This window comes from Pungitius pungitius, chromosome 3 (assembly GCF_949316345.1).
Source record: "Pungitius pungitius chromosome 3, fPunPun2.1, whole genome shotgun sequence".
In the NCBI taxonomy this organism is placed as follows: Eukaryota; Metazoa; Chordata; class Actinopteri; order Perciformes; family Gasterosteidae; genus Pungitius; species Pungitius pungitius.
This window is the reverse complement of record NC_084902.1, coordinates 12,850,012-12,868,482: the sequence shown is the minus strand read 5'-3', so window position 1 is coordinate 12,868,482 and position 18,471 is coordinate 12,850,012. Positions and strand designations below refer to the sequence as shown.

At 44.8% G+C, this 18,471-nt stretch overlaps 1 protein-coding gene across 4 annotated transcripts in view; it reads right to left on the bottom strand.

Annotated features, from left to right (window-relative positions):
• The window catches only part of robo1 (roundabout, axon guidance receptor, homolog 1 (Drosophila)), a 200,146-nt gene that overhangs the window by 88,272 nt on the left and 93,403 nt on the right, over positions 1 to 18,471 (bottom strand). For all 4 annotated transcript variants that reach the window (XM_062561224.1, XM_062561226.1, XM_062561225.1 and 1 more), the window contains one exon: positions 11,728 to 12,054. In XM_062561224.1, coding sequence (XP_062417208.1) covers positions 11,728 to 12,054 — 327 coding nt within the window. The remainder of the gene's footprint in view (positions 1 to 11,727; positions 12,055 to 18,471) is intronic.

The window sequence follows — 18,471 nt, the reverse complement described above, 5'->3', positions numbered from 1 at the left end:
TTATCCTCACATCCACTCACACTTGTTTTGTGGTATAATACAACCAGATTGCACTTGTTTTAACAGGTTGCTTTAAAAAAAGGTCTGACCTGTGAACCTTAATCATCAAATTCACGCATAAGAATACGAGAAAATAATAAATTGTATTTAATGTGATCTCCAAGGTTATGGTCACTAGTGGCAGCAGAAATGTCTCTGACACCCACATGCCATTCGAATTGTGACACGTTGTTGTAATACTTTAATAAAAAGATCTATATTGCAAAAAAAGCTAATTCGGACATTTCCCTTGAGCCCAAAAGTACATGGTGAATGTTATAGGACTCGTTACAGCTTTATGGTCAGGAGGAATAGCAGTTGATGTTTAAAATGAATATATTTATAGTATAGAGGAGAGTTATAATAACAGCTGTGTGTCTGGAGGACAAAGCTGACATTATGTGGCTTTGCCATGGAATCATGTGCGGGATCAAAAGACACCATATTTTCTGATACAATTCAAGCTTGAAAGTCCTGCAGTTATATAAATGTCATGAAGAGTCGAGTCCTGTGTGATCCAAAGTCATTGCAACGAATTTGCTCTGGCAGTGGGGCTTTGCCACGGCCATCTTTCAGAAAAAGAACTTCTTAGGAAGGACAAACACTGAACTTATGCCTATAGTCCAAGGAAACACACTACTTAATGAGTCTCAATGGCAGGTTTATTAAACAGTGAGTTGTGTGGTTGTGTATGTGTGAGTTGTTATGTGTGTGTAGCTGAACCACTTGAAGCAATTAGAAAAATTGATCTACAATTTGGTCTCAGCCATTGTTAATCTGATGAGATGCACATTTAAGGGAAAATAAATCAACAGGAATCTTAGTGAGGTCAATGTGTACAAATGATTAAATAATTATGGTCATGAAGGGATATTCAATGTCATTATTGGACTAGTTTAACAAGTGATTAGATCTGGAATATGCTCTCATCCCAGAGATTTCATAGGTGAAGTCTGTAGCGGTTAATGAAGACAAGTGGGCTAAGCACTAGAAAAAGGTGGAAAGTGGAGGGAAATGGTAATGGGGAAGACATCGTTCTCCTCACGCGGGTCGTTTATTTTTGCATATATAAATAAAGTTATTTGTAACAAAGAGGGCATCCTCGCAAGCTCTCCTCGGGGGCGTGAAACATCAATGGATCAGGTGCAGGCCAACTGTTCCTTTGAAGGTGGGAAGCTGAAAGGAAACCCAGCAACTTCAAAGCAACCATTGGCGAATGCAAGAGAAAAAAAGACAGCACTTATAGCAGTTGACATCAATCAATAACGGTTTGGGAAAATGGATTCCCATTCTATTGACCGAAAGGACTGCTGCAGGGGAGGATAAAGATTCAGAGTCTCTCCACCAGACCACGATGGCCACGAGGAGTTTAGGAGCATGAATTACATTTAAGAGCAACTTGCATTGTGAACAAACACTGCAGCGCCAAGGGATGAAAGCCAGCTGTCAGGCCACAGTGGCAACTGAGTGCTTCACCGCTGAGGACAGTGTCTGTTTGCCAACGGCAAATAACCGCCTCTGGCCCATTTAGTGCCATCTCTTTTTATATTCTGCAAACAAAAGCAGTCTGCCACCGAGATGACACAAGCTCCTCTCGGTGGCTACCGCTACACCGCCCGATCAAGCACTGACCCCGCATGTGGAACGAGCCCAAAGCCAACACAGTAAAGAGCTCTGAACTAACCCCAGTACACGAACACTGCATACTGCCGGGCCAACACAGAAGACTTTGAAGTCCTTGCTGTTTTGGCATCTGCTTTGCATTGGGAGGAGTTTGTTGATCATGCCATCAGGTTGGAGAGGAAAGCAAACTTAGTCATTTTAAAAGCAATACAATCCTTGATGAAGTCCTTGATAATAGACCTGAAGTCAATACAGAAATATCAACATAAGTCTTTTACAGTAATCCACATAAGAAATCCACAGGCAGGACGGTAGCCAACCGACCTGAATTTTAACAGACTACCCTGCAAGGCTTTTCAGATTGCTACAAAATGAAGCTTTAACATATGGGACCAAAAATGTTGAGGTAGATCAGACTGGTATAACATGGCACAATGCCATGAACAGAAAAAAAGAACAAGGAAACACGTGAGAAAAAAAAAGTAGTTGAGACTGACATTAGAGAGATATCCTGGCTGGCAAGTGCTAAAACTGCAGGCACGTGTAGCTATAAACACACACAGACACATCACAAAAAATGTCACACAAACACGTACAGCACACTCTCCGGGACACGCACACATACATTCTATGGCAGCGTGCTCATAGAGAGTTGCCAGCTGTCGGAGATCTTTGAGGGAACAGACCACCACCTGTCCCCTTATCTTCCCCTAAAGAGCCAAGAGAGAGTCCCCGTCCAACTGGAGCCGCCTCCATCTACTCTCTCATCCTGTGCTTAATGGCAGCTCGTCCGCTATTTTATCCTCGACAATTTCTCCCTGTCTTTGTTGTTTCTTTGGGTTCTATCCTTCTGGGAGTCCGATCTTAAAGCACTATATTCTGTGCAGTTATGTTGAAGCACATGAAGGCTTTTCTGACGATCTCAATGTTGTACTGGGGTCCTGGTGATCATGGGCCCTGATTTTAGAGGTTTAGTTCCAGTTTAGGGGAACACTTTTGCCAGATGTTGCTCCTGTTGTTGCCAGATAGGAATCTAGCCTTCAGATCAGTGACAGTGTGTATGTGGTGAGGTGCAAGGTCAACATTTGACTCCTTGTGTACACGCGCCATTGTTTTACTTTGGGCTTCACTGACTGTTTGTGTGCAGATAGGTTGATGGAAGCCAGGCCAAAGCATGGGCCGAGTCCAACGTCCAACGTGATACCCTCACGGTTCTGTGAGGGTACGCACTAAACAATAGCAAGGAGGAGGATTTAGTTGAAGCAATTAAAACATGGAAGCAATCTCAAAGCCTGTGCTGGCAGCGAGAGGGCCGCTCGTCAAATAAAAACACCATATGCAGTTTCCAGGTAACCGGCTGTACTGAGATTGTGTGTAGGACTAATGCTAATGGTCCAGACTTCCTCAAGCAAGCACATACACACATACACAAACACACAGACCTGCCTGATCATACTGTACACACAGCGCAGGAGCCCTTTAGCCTGGTGAAGCATGGTGAAAGAAATGAGTGATAGCCAAAGCAGCTGTCCAGGAAAGGGTGATCGTGGAGGCTGGGCTGATGCATTCAGACAACCTTAGCAGCACAATACCAGATGGAGGTCGCCACAGCGCTACGCAGAAGGAAAAAAACACACGGCAGTTTAGCATGAATTAAGCTGGGCACCTGGGCAGAGAGCTTGCATCCCACAGGACTGAAGCGGGTGCTGGGCAGGGAGTACCAGGCCGGCAGGGACCGGACCACAGCTGAGGAAAGGTTATACAAAATCAGCCGGGTCGCCCCTGTCTCAGAGCAACTCCTCTGAGGTTGAAAGTGAATTTACATGGCAGTGGTGAACCTTGGGTAATGACATTAAATACTGGCAACACACCGAGCGATGATTAACTTATTCTCTCTCCTCTCTGTGCCCTTCCATGCTGCTTCTTGCATCTCTCTCAGGCAATCAATAAGCTATTATAGCTCCAAACAGTGGGGTAAATTAACTTAAAGCTCCACCTGCAGAGTTGGCAATCTCCACTAATCCCATTGGCAGGGAAAAACGAGACTGGACGCAAAGGCCAGGCCCCGAGATCCTCGGATAGTGTACCATGAGTATCGGCATGATTCTCTCATAGAAAGAAAAACTTCTAAAGGTTCATAGGACTAAACAAAAAATGTAGAGATTGTGAGTTTTATAGTGTCTTTCCTGATTGAGCACTGCTCAAGGACATGAATGTGGATACTGGTTCAATGCATGTTGAGGGTAAAATGCTACGCTGTTTGAATGGAAGTGGAGATCTCTGGAAAAAGGAGAAGATACATGCCGCCCAGTCACTGAAGGGCTTTCTATCCATCAGATGGGAGCCAATCGGCAAAATGGAGCTGAGGCCCCTCTGACGGATTAGAATCTGATACAAGTGCAAAGTGAAGAAGGAGTGAGAGAGAGAGAGAGAGAGAGGGAGGGACAGGTCTGGAGGGGGGGAGAATATAAATGTCACCCTGGAGCTTAACAGCAGCACTATGGTCATACAATACCTAGCCTCACTCAGTCAGATGTCAGCTATTTCAAACTCACCCACCGCAACAAACTACTTTTTGAATTTTGAATGGATCCTCTTTACGTCTCTCCTTTTACACTTGTCGTCCCGCTGTCTGTCTTTCATTCAACCCGTTGCAGTATATGGTTACACGGTGATCCTTTTGTATCCTTGCCACGCCCTGTTCAGGAAAGTCACACAGCCACAAAGAAGAGGTCAGGGTGTATCTGTTCTATTCATCGCTCAGTCGGGCTGCCCTTCTCCTTATGCTCCTAATTAAGACTATTGTACATGTTTACATACACTCCATTCACAACAAATATGTAGTTAAGCCTGGGGTGCGTCGACAACATTCTCTAACTTAATAAGAAAAGACAGATGTGTCAAACTAAATCTTTTTTTTTAAATATTAACTGCTCTCTCTCTGTTCATCCTTTTATTTTCATGCCCTTTGTCATTAGTGCATCATTACTGGAGTAATGGAGTCGATCCCTTCATTTGTAATGTAAGCGCTGTGTGCTGGCTATCTGGGGCTTAGGAAATGAACTGCCGGCATTTCAGAGAGGTCAGGGTAACTGAAAGCTTGCATAAGAACTACACCCTGATTATGAGCAAAACCTCTCGTCCATACCAGGCACTATTTGTGCACGCTCTTGTATCTTTGACACAGCATTCATTTTCTCCCAATTGTTGTGTAATGATAAGATTAGCTACCACAGACAATTAACAACAATTGAATGCCATCACGTGTTGCTTGTTTGCATTTATCACTGAGTGAAGGCAGGGCTGTTACTGTACACATTCGGTTGCTAGTAGACACCATTTAATTTAAAGTTAGACAGCACCGGGAAGATCATTATTGGTATTTGGCTGTGCTGCTTACCGCACCAGCTCTTCCTTACTGTCTTATTCCAGGCTCAGCAACACACTACAACTGTGAACCCTTCCCCTTCACATGGGCCTTGGCAATGAAGCCTGTCTTGTCTCAATATTTTTTCTCTTCAAATTAACAGAGAGGAAAGGAAAAGATGGGATAGCATTTTGCAGAGAGAAGATATCAGATAGAGGCTGCGATAGGAGAAGGGTGTCAGAGATGTTATCAGTTCATTGGACAGAACCAGCCTGTCTTCTATAGTTAGTATTAAGCAACTAAAACAAATGTGAAAAACCCTATCTTTTGATGAAACATATACTAACACAAATCATGCATGATTCAGTCCAAAGAACCTAGTGATACTGTACCAGTATACAGATGTGCTGCATGTTGACTGCAATCCCTGCAGCATACTATACATTTCTTTGTTTCACTGAAGCAACTGAAATTCTGTATTTTGGAGGGAGCCTTCTTGGAAGTGCATCACATTTCACTGCTCTTGTTTTGTACCACCGCTGTGCTTTATTTCACAGCTCAATGTGTGCACTCTGCTGAGAGTTAGAGCATAGCTGACACTACTACCAATTGGTGAACAGATTGTCTCCTCGGAGCAAACAGCAAAGACGGGGAAAGAAAAAAATAACCATCACCATCACGAGGTCGATGTTGTCTGACCTTAAGTGGACTGAGTCTGTCCCCTGAGCACATTTTTTCAAACTTTGCCAAACTATATTCCTATTGCGGAAAAAATGTTTTTCCACCTATGCCAGAATTCTGTCTGAAAATCCCAGAAGTTCAAGTCTCAAAACCCCTTAATCCTCCCAAACTCCATCGTCTCGGATCGAGGACCATGATAGAAGGTTTCAAGTGAGGGCTTAACCCAAGTTTAATAACCAGACCGTGTCCGTGGAGCAGAAACACCTCGTCATATGACCAGACACCAGAATGCAAGCACGTACGCACAAACAAACTTCCCACACACGCACACACATACCCATGAGCGCACAGCCTCTCAGGCCACAGGAGAGGCTCAGACCGAGAGGAGATTACACCTTGCAACAAGAGTAATACCCAGGACTCCGCAGAAGAAGGGGAGATTAGAGTCAGCCGCGTACATTCATCTGGTTCTTATAAGGAGTGACACACAGCGTAACCAATAAGAGCATTTATAACATAAGGAGTGAACCCAAAGGACACATATCAGTCAAATGTGGAAACTTGTTAATAAAATCTGCACATTAAGAAAAAACAACACTTACTGCCTGCTGAAACATAAACACACACACACACACAGACGGATTTTAATAGGGTATTCGGGTGCTATCAGAGGTTGTGGAAGCGCAGGACCGCTGGACTCAAGTGCTTGCATACTGTATCTTATCTGTCCTAGACTAGCACTTCATAGTATTAATATCATACTTCAGTATCCTGGGAGCCTGCTCCCATCTTATCCGTGATCCTGTTCTGAGCTATAGCCAAAGGCAAGGATTATATAGAGATGAATAAGCAGTCACTGTGGCGACCAGAAGAAGAAGAAAAAAAAGAAGCTCTGACGCACATGAGTTTAGGGAAGCGGCCAGGGTCCCAGAGAGAAAGGCGTGCAGTAGATATCCCAATATATCTGGGCAATGGACTAACTGCACAGACACAGAGGAGAGGGCTCCAAGTGGACTCCATAAGTCAGCATTCCCTTCCTCGTTAACAGCAACACACCATTTACTACATGAATGCACACCGAGGGGAAATCGGAAAACAAAGAGGGTGCCAGTATGAAAAAGCGCTGTTTAGCACGTCTGATGCATGTCACGCTTTATCTTTATAGATATAGAGATCACACTGGGAATTATCACAGCATTAAAGGGACTAATAAAAGTAACGCCTTCCAATGAAGTATTTTATCCTGTGTTTAAAATGTATTTTTCCCTCCTGCTGTGTTCATCCCTTTGTGGTGCAATTTCCTCCTAATTTCCCCCGTGACAATCTGATAATGCAGAGTGCGGGTCGTCAGGGAATCACGTGGGAATCCGATTATTTCTTGCTCTGCCTATTTGCATTTGGTCTCAAAATAGCAAACTGTGCCCAGTTTTCTCTTCATCCTGTGCCTTCAGTAGGGAGACAAGAGGGAGAAGGAGGGATGACAGAGGCTCTGGTGTACTTTTGGAGGCCATGTCTCCCACGTCTCTCCCCTGGCCGAGTGGGCTGTCAGAGGCAGGTGGAGCATAGAGTGATTGATGGGACTTTGGGCAGACTCTTTCACCCACATCTGTACACCTGTGCAACTTCAGCTCGCACACACTCTGCTAGACATTGTTCACTAGAGGGTAGACAAATTGTCAGATTAATAGAATAAAACACACATCAGACGCACAACTCACGCACTACTTGAATACAGCAGGTCTCGACTCACCCAATCCTGTCCTTTATTCTGATACAGACCAATACATTCATACTTTTTTCCTCTCACACTGAAAGATGTGTGTTCTCTTCTGGCTGGCTGCCAATGTTTGCTGTAAAACAACACAAAAGCAGCTAAAACTCTGTCAGAAAGCGGCCCTGCTTTCCCGCTCTGGCTCTTATCCGCTGCTACACTACACTCTTTCCAACGGTGAGCGCTTTGAGCTCTTGGCCCCGCACCTCACCAGCAGCAGTATTAGTGTTGGTAGGGGAGTGCTACGCGTGGGCGGGGATATGTCTGTGTGTTTGTGCATACCGTGCTAAAAAATCCCTGACATTTGACAGATTTTTACATGACTGAAAGGGACAGGAGCATGTTCTTTGTCTTCGCTGCATGCTGCTGTCACTGCAGGATGGAACAAAGGTGTTTTGGGTCAATCATGTCAGCCAATAGCTGTCAATACAGGATGTGTCTTACACATTTTAACATGGTCCATGTTTTCATATTCCAATATTCCCCTCAAATTGGCATTTAGGTGTTAACTGAACTTAGCAAAGATGCTGTAGGTTTATATGCACAAATTCTATTGATTTAGGCAAACACTCTGAAGTGTTAAGTATGCGCGGTTCAACAAACTACACTCAACGTGCAAGCTAAAAATGGCTTTATGGATTGAAGACTAATTGAAATGCATGTATGAAACACATCTTCCGTGCGGCACTAAAAGGTAGGACTTAAATAGACGCGAACAGCAGAACACGCAAAGCAGCTACAAAGGAGGAAAAGAAACCATTATCTTTCAAATGGATGATGTTGGATTTTTTCTGAAGCAAACAAACCTTGCAAACATGCAAAACGTTTTACACTGGTATGAAACAGTTTTCTTAACAAGGCAGCGCTTAGCTTTGACACACACACACACACACACACACACACACACACACACACACACACACACACACTCACACACTCACCACTGGGTTTAGAGATTGCATTCCAACATAAAACCGATTGGAGGCGAGGCCAAGGAGAGTCTGTGGTGTGGAGCAAACGCCTCGGCTGCCTGTTGACTCATGAAGCGGCCACTGGCTGTGCCGCTTGCACCAATTTGCTCGGAACCTCAATGAGACAAATAACTGCCACGGAGCTGTAACACACTCTGCCGTCAGTCCGCTGGCAGCTCGCCAGCACACTCATTGATGCTTCTGCTGGGGTTAGCTGTCCTGATTTGTCCTCCTCCTGCTCTTGTTCTCTTTCCATGGCCATTTCTTTGTCTATAACTTTGTTCACTTTTTCAGTTTTCAGTCACTTTTTTTATTGGATATTGCCGAGCAGGATGTGTAGGGGAAGAGGAGTCTGCGAAAATGACCAAAGGGACAAAAACAGAGGGACTAAGACACGAGTCTTTGGTAGACGCATTTCCTGCCGGAGCCGCTGGCGTGTCCTCAAATCAGTAGGTGGTGGCCGTGCTTCTAAGACTGGCGCGTGCAAACCCGACTGTCCTCCGCTTTGCATATGACCCCAACTATGTCGGGTTGAACGCCGCCTCCTTCAACACATCCGGAGCCCTGACCTCCCCCCCACAGATCGGTAGTTCAGGGAAGCCAGCTGGCTGCACATGGTAATGGGGATTTCACATCAAGATCAATGAGATTCCTAGATAAACTTGGCTGTCTGGAGTTATATGCAATGGGACAAATTCATGTAAACACCCACTTCCCTTCTGTTGTTAGTGGCTGTAAAACATAAACTCTGCCTGTGTAGAGAGGGGTCTGTGTGTGGATTCAAGGCCTGCAGCCAAACGTGTGTGGTCAGCACTGTGCAGGCAGCCAGGCCACTAGACAGCAGGCACTGAGGTTATCGCCTGCTCAAGTGGAGCGCTGTCTATTACCTCACTTTACTATCTCTGCATCCAGGAAAAAGGAAACAAGCTATTCAGAGAGCTTCTCAGGGGCCTCCTCCCCCAGTGCCGGATTGAAGTAACAAAGTTAACAGTATTTGCCACACATATTATAATGTATAATTATAATGTGTCAGTGATTACAAAGAAAGGCATTCTAAAAAAGATGCAGAGGTTATGGAAACGTAATCCAAAGGATTTTCAAATACTTTCTTCATAAAAATTTGTATTCTACTTTTTACTAGTTTTTACTAAGTTTGTTATACACTGGAAGTTAATAGGAAGTTAATTATTTGATGTTGACATCTCTGATAAAAAAAAAACAACCACAAAGGAAAATAATCCAATCTCAAGCCTGTTTGAATACACAAGTTAAATAGGATTCATGGTAAATGCATTAGTCCAGGCTTTGGGTAAAGAGGCTGAGATACAGAGATTGTGGGCTGTACTGTAAATGTGGTTAATGATAAACCAAACAAACTGGGTTAGTTCTCTTAGCTTGGCAAAACAGGACTTGTTGAAACTTGGCTTATGTTAACAATCGCTGTTGGGTAAGAGAAACTGTAAAAGCTGGACTCTTATAATAACATCTACAAATAGTTGTGTTTTTAGCTTTTAAAGTAAAAACCTTAGAGGCGGAGGACTGGGCAAAATAAACACAATTTGCACCACAACTTCCCTCTTTGGAGGTTCATTGGAAATACAAGCTAGGTTATCACCTCAACTTAAACTGAATCTGAGCAAAAGAGAAACTCGTATGTGAAGGTATGACAAGCATCCTTAATGAGAACTTCCAAAGATGCCTTCGGTCAGTCAGATTTATGTCTTCCAGTTTCTCCCACTGGAGTTTAAATCAAACCTTGTAAAGAAATGGTCTTTTTTTCTTTGGCAGGGTTCTATCCCAGTTGCTCAGGCAGCATAATTATATGTAGTTAGGCATGGGCTGTAGGGACGGGAGAAAGAGACACCGAGGGGCAACCAGGAGGGAAAGGGCTGGAGCAAAGTGGCTTGTCATTATGGCTCTTTTTGAACCTTACAACGGAATGGCACTAAACTTCAGACTGAGCCAACGATACTCTTTACTCTGCCTCACAAGTCTTTCCAAGTGTTTGGTTTTTCTACTTGAGAATTGAGCTGTATATCGTGCACTACTAGGGGGAATACTTTTACCATCACCCTGGTGACAGTTGTGTTGCATTTTCGTTATATTCATATTTCATCATTTTGACTCCCCTGTAGTATAGATAATTACATTGAAATTTTGCCTAATTGTTATTTAGAGGTTCACTGGACATAGCTTACATTGTGGATGGAAAATGTAAAAAAAAACAGGCATAAGGAGCAGAGCAGTTTGTGGCATCTGGGCCCTCCATAGACCTTAAATCAAAAATGACACGGCTAACAGCTTTACTCTATCCAGCCTCACATCCAAGACTACTACCCATGCCCAGGCCAGCAACTCCCCAAATACTCAACCACAGTCACACACTCTCTCTCTCTCACACACACTCACACACACACACACACACACACACACACACACACAAACACACAATTCTTGATCTGATTACAGTGAGCAGGTTGGTGACAGACTCTGGGCATGCTTGAGGGGCGGCTGATATCTGAGCTCTCCTCTTCAGCCTTCACTCTCAGCCAGTCAAGAGAGCAAGGAGATAATATATAAATATATGAAGAGCTGACCTCACCAACGATAGCAGCCTTTTAAGAATCATGGAAACAAATTTGTCAACACAGGTCACCACTCACAAAAAGACTAAATGGTTTAGAAAGATTATTTTCTTTTCCTTCGTTGCATACCGGCAGACTGCCAAATATACTCCTGGCTAATATTTCACCAAGACCGCCTGTTGACACCAAGGATGCTTTAATCCACTTTACATCAAAGCTACCCTGTTGTTGCATGAGTGTGGTATGCAATAAAGAGAATAGCTTATACTTTAATGACATGAGTGGGAAAGCTTTTTATTAAAAGATGACAACACACATATGCAATGATTGCATTTCCTCCAATATATAAAACTGCATAGCCATCTCTAAAAGCCGAAGCAGGGCAAAAAACACTCAAATGCTTTGTCCCTTTGTAGCTCCTGACCACCTACCATGGGCCCTTTAGTGAAGCACTCACCCTGGAATGATCAGGCCACTTCTCCCCCAAGACTCAGTGGGCCTACGGAGACCGCTGGGCCAAAACACATCCTGCCCATCTCCTAAGAGATTATTCAACTCAATGAACACATTGAGCCCAGAAACACAGGAGGAAACTAGAGCCTGCTATTCAGTGGTATCGAAACCCAAAACCGCTCCATTGGCACCCACAGTCCCAGGCGAAGGAGAAATAAGAGGACGTGTTGCACTTACTGGCGACTTCCAGCGAGGCGTTGTGGCTGGCTGCCTCTCCCAGGTAGTTGCGGGCCACACAGATATAGGAGCCCTCGTCCGGTTTGCTCCGCCGCCCGTGGACGATGCGGAGGAAGAAGAGCGAGCCGCTGGGCAGCAGCATGCGCTGAGAGCGGGGATTGTCCCTGTCCGTTTCCACACGCTCGCCGTCCTTGTACCACTCCACCGTCGGGGTCGGCCGCCCCTCCGCTTTGCAGTTGAGAGTGGCGGGCTCCCCCTTGGACACGATCAGGTCAGAGGGGTGCTCCACGATCCGGGGTGCGGAGTCCTCTTGGCGCAGACGGGATCCTGGAGGACAGATGGCCAAAAGGAGAGTTTACATCTGGGAGTATTTACACATTCATTTACAAATGAAGTCTTCAGTTAGCTATGTTGCAATAAAACATGTCACATGACCTACCGGCCTGCCGTCATGGACTCTATAGGACAGTTTTGCAGTAACTATACTTTCCTCTGGATATATGCTACTAACATAGCAAGCATCCCCAGGATTAGTATTCCATTCAATTCTTAAGAGTTGAACCTTTGTTCATGTTCATGTTCTACTCATAGAGGTGAGAGTGTAAACTCAACACGTTAAGATGAGGACAATGTACGAGAGTGGATATTGGTTGTTCCACACCGATTTATCCGTTGACACTTATACTGATATGAAATATACTGATAAACCATATGCACATCTAGTTTATAAGAAGATGATATGATTTGAAAAAAGTTGAAGACATTATGGAAGGGCTAAACACAGGTATGCCTGATGCAAGTAGTGGCGAGCAGATAAACGGCCATTCTTTGAGTCACAAGAGAAGTCACCCTTTAATTACAGTAACGGCTCCTTTAATGAACCTTAGTACTGCACCAGCTATGCGACTCTGTCATTTCCCAGATCAAAGAGCACAGAAGAAAGAAAAGGAGGCAACAGTAAACAGGAATGTGACGCACCTTAAAAGGTAAAAGGAAATGAAAAGATAAATGATAAGATATGAATGCAGTTTCGATCTTAGGGAGTAAAGAGCACTCTGTTGGAGAAAGACAGCAGTGCCAATAGCAGTGCCAAGGGGGTTGACACCCCAGTGCTATCTTAGGCCATGACTAATGGTCTTCGACCAGTCAGCTGTGGCTATCAAACCTGCTTTACATGCAAATTAGCTTCCTGTTGTTAATTCCTGAAGGGGGGGGACTTGATGGCTGTGAATGCATTGTGGCCCTGCACACAATACTATGTGTATGCGTGTATGTGTGTCTCGGAGCAAGAGAGAGAGAGAGAGAGTCTCCCCCACTTGCCATACCTCCCAGCATAGGCCTTTGGAGCTCATTCAGGACCAATTAAAAAGAGTCTGGTCTAATTGGAGGCAGAGGCCTGCAATTAATTTACCCAGCATCCCGTGAACTTGCCACAGTGTCTCATTTCCGTGCCCTCTACCCATCCCCCGCTATCCTACAAGCCTGGTGCTGAGAAGGCATCTTCTCATGGTTGCTACATATTTTAGCTCATGTCAGCATAGTCAGTGACAGTTCCGCAGAAAGATGAATCACTTCAATGCAAATGTGTGGTGAATGGAATATAATTAATCCAATACCCTAACGAAGGACATCATGATCAAGTAGTTTCTAGACCTCCTCTCGGGACAGAGCAGACATTTTTTTTCCTTTTTTGTTTTACTTTGGGTATCTTCTAAAGTTGTTCTTATATAGATATTTTGCACACACTGCTTTCTTTTGAGACTCATAGTGTATACAAAAATACGTCAGTTACAACTATTTGTACCAATAAGGGCGAAATCAATACGTTTTTGATTAAATATTTAGTTGCAACGCATCAAATACGTGTCGCTCTATAGTTGTTTGAAAAATATATCTGTAGAGATTAAAGTATTTTTGGCAGACAGACAGACACAGATGGTGAATTGGAGACAGCAGCAAATCGAGCCGTTAGCAGGAATGTCTGAGAAAAAACTGCACGTCTCTGCTTCCAATGGAGCTGCCTGAACCACCACCAGGCCAATTAACCACTATTATTAACCTACTCTGGTGACAAGCTTTCAAACCTGCACACCATATTAATACTAACAAGGCCCAGCACTTTTGTTTGGCAGCATACTGGAGCGCAGAACGGACCTGCAGCTCCTCGCTATGCCACCATCCACTGGCCACTGCCCTTTACCAGACAAGGCAGGCTATTATGTTTTATTAAAAAGGACTTTGAAGAGTGCCGCCACTATCTGCACAGCTCGTTCCCTTCCTGATTTAGAGGGCTCCTCTCTAATTTGAAATGGTCTGAAGTTTGGGGGTTTTATGGGGGAACCATTAACTATTTAGATGTGGTTCGTTGTGAGCAGAGCTGTGTGGCAGGGAGCGCTGTGTTTGATCAGTGGCTGTTTACTGTAGATGATTACACCCGGATCTGCATGATTAAGACACAGACTGAAGATGCAATAAACAGGTCACGGTATCCTGTTACGGTGGAGCTGGTGAGAATGAGCAGGTGTACTCACATTCGCCAGTACGTATTGGACTCTAATGAGTGTGGGATTCCAGGGGGTGGGTTTTGAGCGGGTGTGAGAATGTATCCGTTACACAATGCTATTATGTTTCCCTTGTTCCTCATTGAATTCATTGGGGTGTGTGTGAACACGTGTGTGTGTGTGTGTGCATGCACATTGTGCTGATCCCCATAGACACTTTGAGCATCCCCAGTTTCTTCAACTCCATTACCCCTCACCAGGGGAAAAATAGACACAGGTGGTGTACAGGGGGATTCTGTCATGATGTCACAAACACTTGTGCGTCTCCCTCTACAGGTTCATGTTTGCAGAAGACGGCCAACCAGCTAACTTCACTCCTTCCCCACAGCAGCTCTGAAGACCAAAGAAACACGAGCGGAGCAGAGTGCACACTCCACTTCTGAGCCAAGCTGTTCGCCGTCTCTCCCTCCCTCCCTCTTCCCCTCCCTTCATATCAAAGCGCTGCCCTTCCTTCTCCTCGGCTGCTTTTAACCACCCTCACTCCTACACTCTGTCTACCCCCCCCACACCCCCAACCACCCCTCCCCTCTCTTGCTTCCAGACAGAAAATTTGAGATGAGCTAATGCAATACGCAGCTTCACCGAGGGGATGCTGGGACTTCTACTGCAAGTATCTGATCGATTGGTGCTTGAGGCAAAATTCGCCTTCGCCTTTAACCCTCTCACTTGCTAGAGCAGTCTCTCTCTCATTTATTCACACACACACACACGCACAAAGTTAAACTATGCTTGAGGGGGCCTTTGCTTGCTGTGTAGGTGATTAAAAAAAAGAAAATTCCTCTCAAAGCTAAAAGCAATCTCGCCAATGAACCGAAAACGAGAGCCCAACAGCAACAACAAACACACTGAATTGCCTCAGACCCATTTGAGAAGCCTGCACAAGGGTCCAGACCCAGACACTGACCCATATACTCACACAGTATCTGTATACATCCTAGGATGCATGAAGACCCCCGCGGTATTAGCCCACTCTGAAACCGAGCTCCTTCCCCAGTCCAATCGTTGATAGATAGAGTACGGGATTCACCGTGGTTGTCAAGAAGCGAAGGTCACTCCACTGCCCACTAGACCACTGGGCATACATTGAATATTAACATTATGGCTTCCGGCTGAATATTGATTCATCTGGGTCTTGGGGTTTAACATGATTTTTAGCCGACAACATGGCTCAATTTATTGTGGATCTATATTCCACGAGATAAGCCTGCTTCGACAAAATAATATGCACAAGAGATGGAATGCTACTGATCAAGCAAGTAGATCCCAACGGGGAAATCTGAGTAGGGCACTCATATGTTTCAGATTCGTGGGTGAAAAAGTAAACTATCAGATGACATTAACATACATTTTATTAATCAGTTTACAAAAATGTTTGCAGACAGCAAACTGAATAAACTGACCTGCTGTCATAGCAGCAAGCGCAACTCTACAATACTGCACTTATGCATGAAAACTGAGGAGAGGAAGAGGAGTGAGACAGCTCCTGGACACCCGTGGGAGAGATGTAACTGCAGACTGCACATTCAAACAGTGCTGAAACATTCAACCAGCCTGAGACCAGTCGTTTGTCTAAGTTAGCAAGAGAGATCAGTCGGCTGAGACGTTTAGACACAATAACTACGACAAGAGCTGCAGTATTGATGGTTTCTAATTACATAATGCCACAGTGAAATTGAAAGAGTTTCACAAGGAACATTTACTGTCAGCTGACAGCTGAGACGTCAACTGTAAGAAAATGCAATAAAATCTTGTTTGTGGCTCTACAAAGTGTCTGGGAGGCAGCAATTGATCTAACTACCTGCCCTGGAACTACAGCTTACACACTGTGAGCAGCCTTGGGATGAGACGCTGCTGGACAGGGTCCGCTCCGTCAGAACCAGGGTCAATGCTCAATTAAAAGCACACGCAGGCGACGTCGCGAGCGTTGCATTTTTATTACTCATCACTCTGTGCATAAAGGTGAATGAGAAAGGAGTGCCGACAAAGGAGACAATAAGCATCAGCTAGCAGAATTAATAAGTTCCGCTCCAATGACTTGCCGGGCGTCCAAAGCCAATGTGTTCCTGTCTCTCACAGCTCTTTTCCTTGGCAGAGTGTGCAGTGGAGGAAGGGAGCCAGGCACCTGCCCTTTACCCCAGAGAACTCCCAGGGGAGAGGGACAGTGAGGCAATTTAGATCTGTTTTCACGAAGGTCCCCTGAGGTTTTGGGAGACGGGATAATGTGTCTCCTTCCTCCCTCCAAACTTCACAATGCTGGGTCCTTTCATCCAATTCATGCCGTAGAACAAACGATCCCAGTCTAGGATTGCATGAGTTTATATCATAGTAAAGTTTCATTGCCTCCATAAAGATTCTCAAGGTAACAGGATCTCAAAAAGGCCGCGGCTGAAATTGGGAGGTGTTGCTGTAGCCGTATCGTGACACCACATATCAGATTTCCAGCTGTGCAATGGCAGAGGTATGGAACAGGGGTCTGTGATAACGAAAGCCAAGCACAGTAAGGCGCTCCCTATCTGCAGCCCCATTAAACCGCGATTAGGGGACTTAAGAGGGATTTATAGCAGAGATAAGATCAGAGGGCGTGTCGCTCTGGGACCGAAGCCACGCCTGCTCGGGACGCGGCCTGCAACTAAATGATTGGAAGTAAAAGAAAAGGCTTAGAATGAGAGAAGATAACATAGAGAGAGGCCAGAGATAAGCGGCAAAAACAGAGAGAGAGACGGAAGCGGAGAAAAAGAAAGGCAAGGCACAGCTCCCCTGCTGATCAGGTGACATTAACAGCCAAGAGGAACGGAATCTTTTACTATTTCAGCATTAAGACGCCAACCTGGAATGCATGAAGTACTTTGCCAGTTGCATCAGATCCGAACTGTTTTTAATGTTACACAAGGCTATCGATTACCTTCAGGATTAGAGCCCTGTGTGTGTGTGTGTGTGTGTGTGTATGGGGACCTGGAGGGGGGAGGACGGATATCTTTATGGCCTCTTTCTTTCCTCTTCTCTTCGTTTACCAAACAGAATGGGTTACGGTTACATCACTGATACCACGGCAGCACTTTGGAAGAGATATCAGTTTCCAAAAAATAGTGCCACTGTCCAAATTTGTCTTTACTTTGTTTTATCAAAGCAAACCTGAAACACACTTCCTGAGAGTTTGCACACAACACTGCAACCCGGCACTAGACTGTTTGATTGTTTATCTGGATTCCACACACACTCACAGATGATTACAAAGCTCCTATTGACATTTAAGTGAAAGGACACAAAGCACCATTGTGTTATGATTAACACGGAGACCTTGAACAAGGTTGAGACAGCAAACAGAAAAAGAAAAAAAAAGACTAACTACGTGCCAGGCCCCAAACAAAATTCACTCATTTATTCATTTATGTTTTTAAAATTGGACATTGTGTTACACAGAAAAGTTACAACTGGCTAAAAGTAGACGAATGACTTTAAATATTTAGATCGTTGGTGATGCCTTTGATCGTCTTGACGATCATTTGTCGCGATACTGAGGTGGCAAATCTGCTGACGTTACCATAAGCAGGCAGCAATCCCTTCCATGCTTAGGGCCACAGGTTATCAACACACATGCGCTCTGGGGCGGTGGTTTAATCACTGCTCGTCAGGATGGGACTTAACAAAGACCCCACCTGGCCCTGGAGCACTAGCCCCAGAACTGTCTCTGCCAGCTGGGAAACGCATCACTGACTCTCCCCTGGCAGGCCAGGCCGGGAGTGAGACAGCCCGAGCAGATTGCTCCTTTGGGACGCTGGGGTCCATCCTGCTCTGGGGCCCCCATTTGGAGCGTCGACAATGGGAGCAGTATGTCCACTTCTCCTCCAGGCTTTCCCAAACGGGCCTGACACATTTGAAAGACACCAGGCGACAGCAGGGCCGCTGATGCTCATGAAACACCTCTTAAGTCAACTGAAGACAACAAAGGACCTCTTTGTTTCATCTATCTTTGAAAACTTGTAAGCGTAGAGATAAAAGTAATGAAAGGAAACTCCAAAGTTGAACAGTGGTAGATTCATTAGCAATACGAACCAAGCTTCCTTCTCACACTTTGAACATCCATAGGATTCTCTCGTAGATTGTGAGCAACAACAGGGATTAACTGAGAATAAATGACAGCGAGAAAATATACTATAAAATATTGAATTTTGAAAAGAAACCC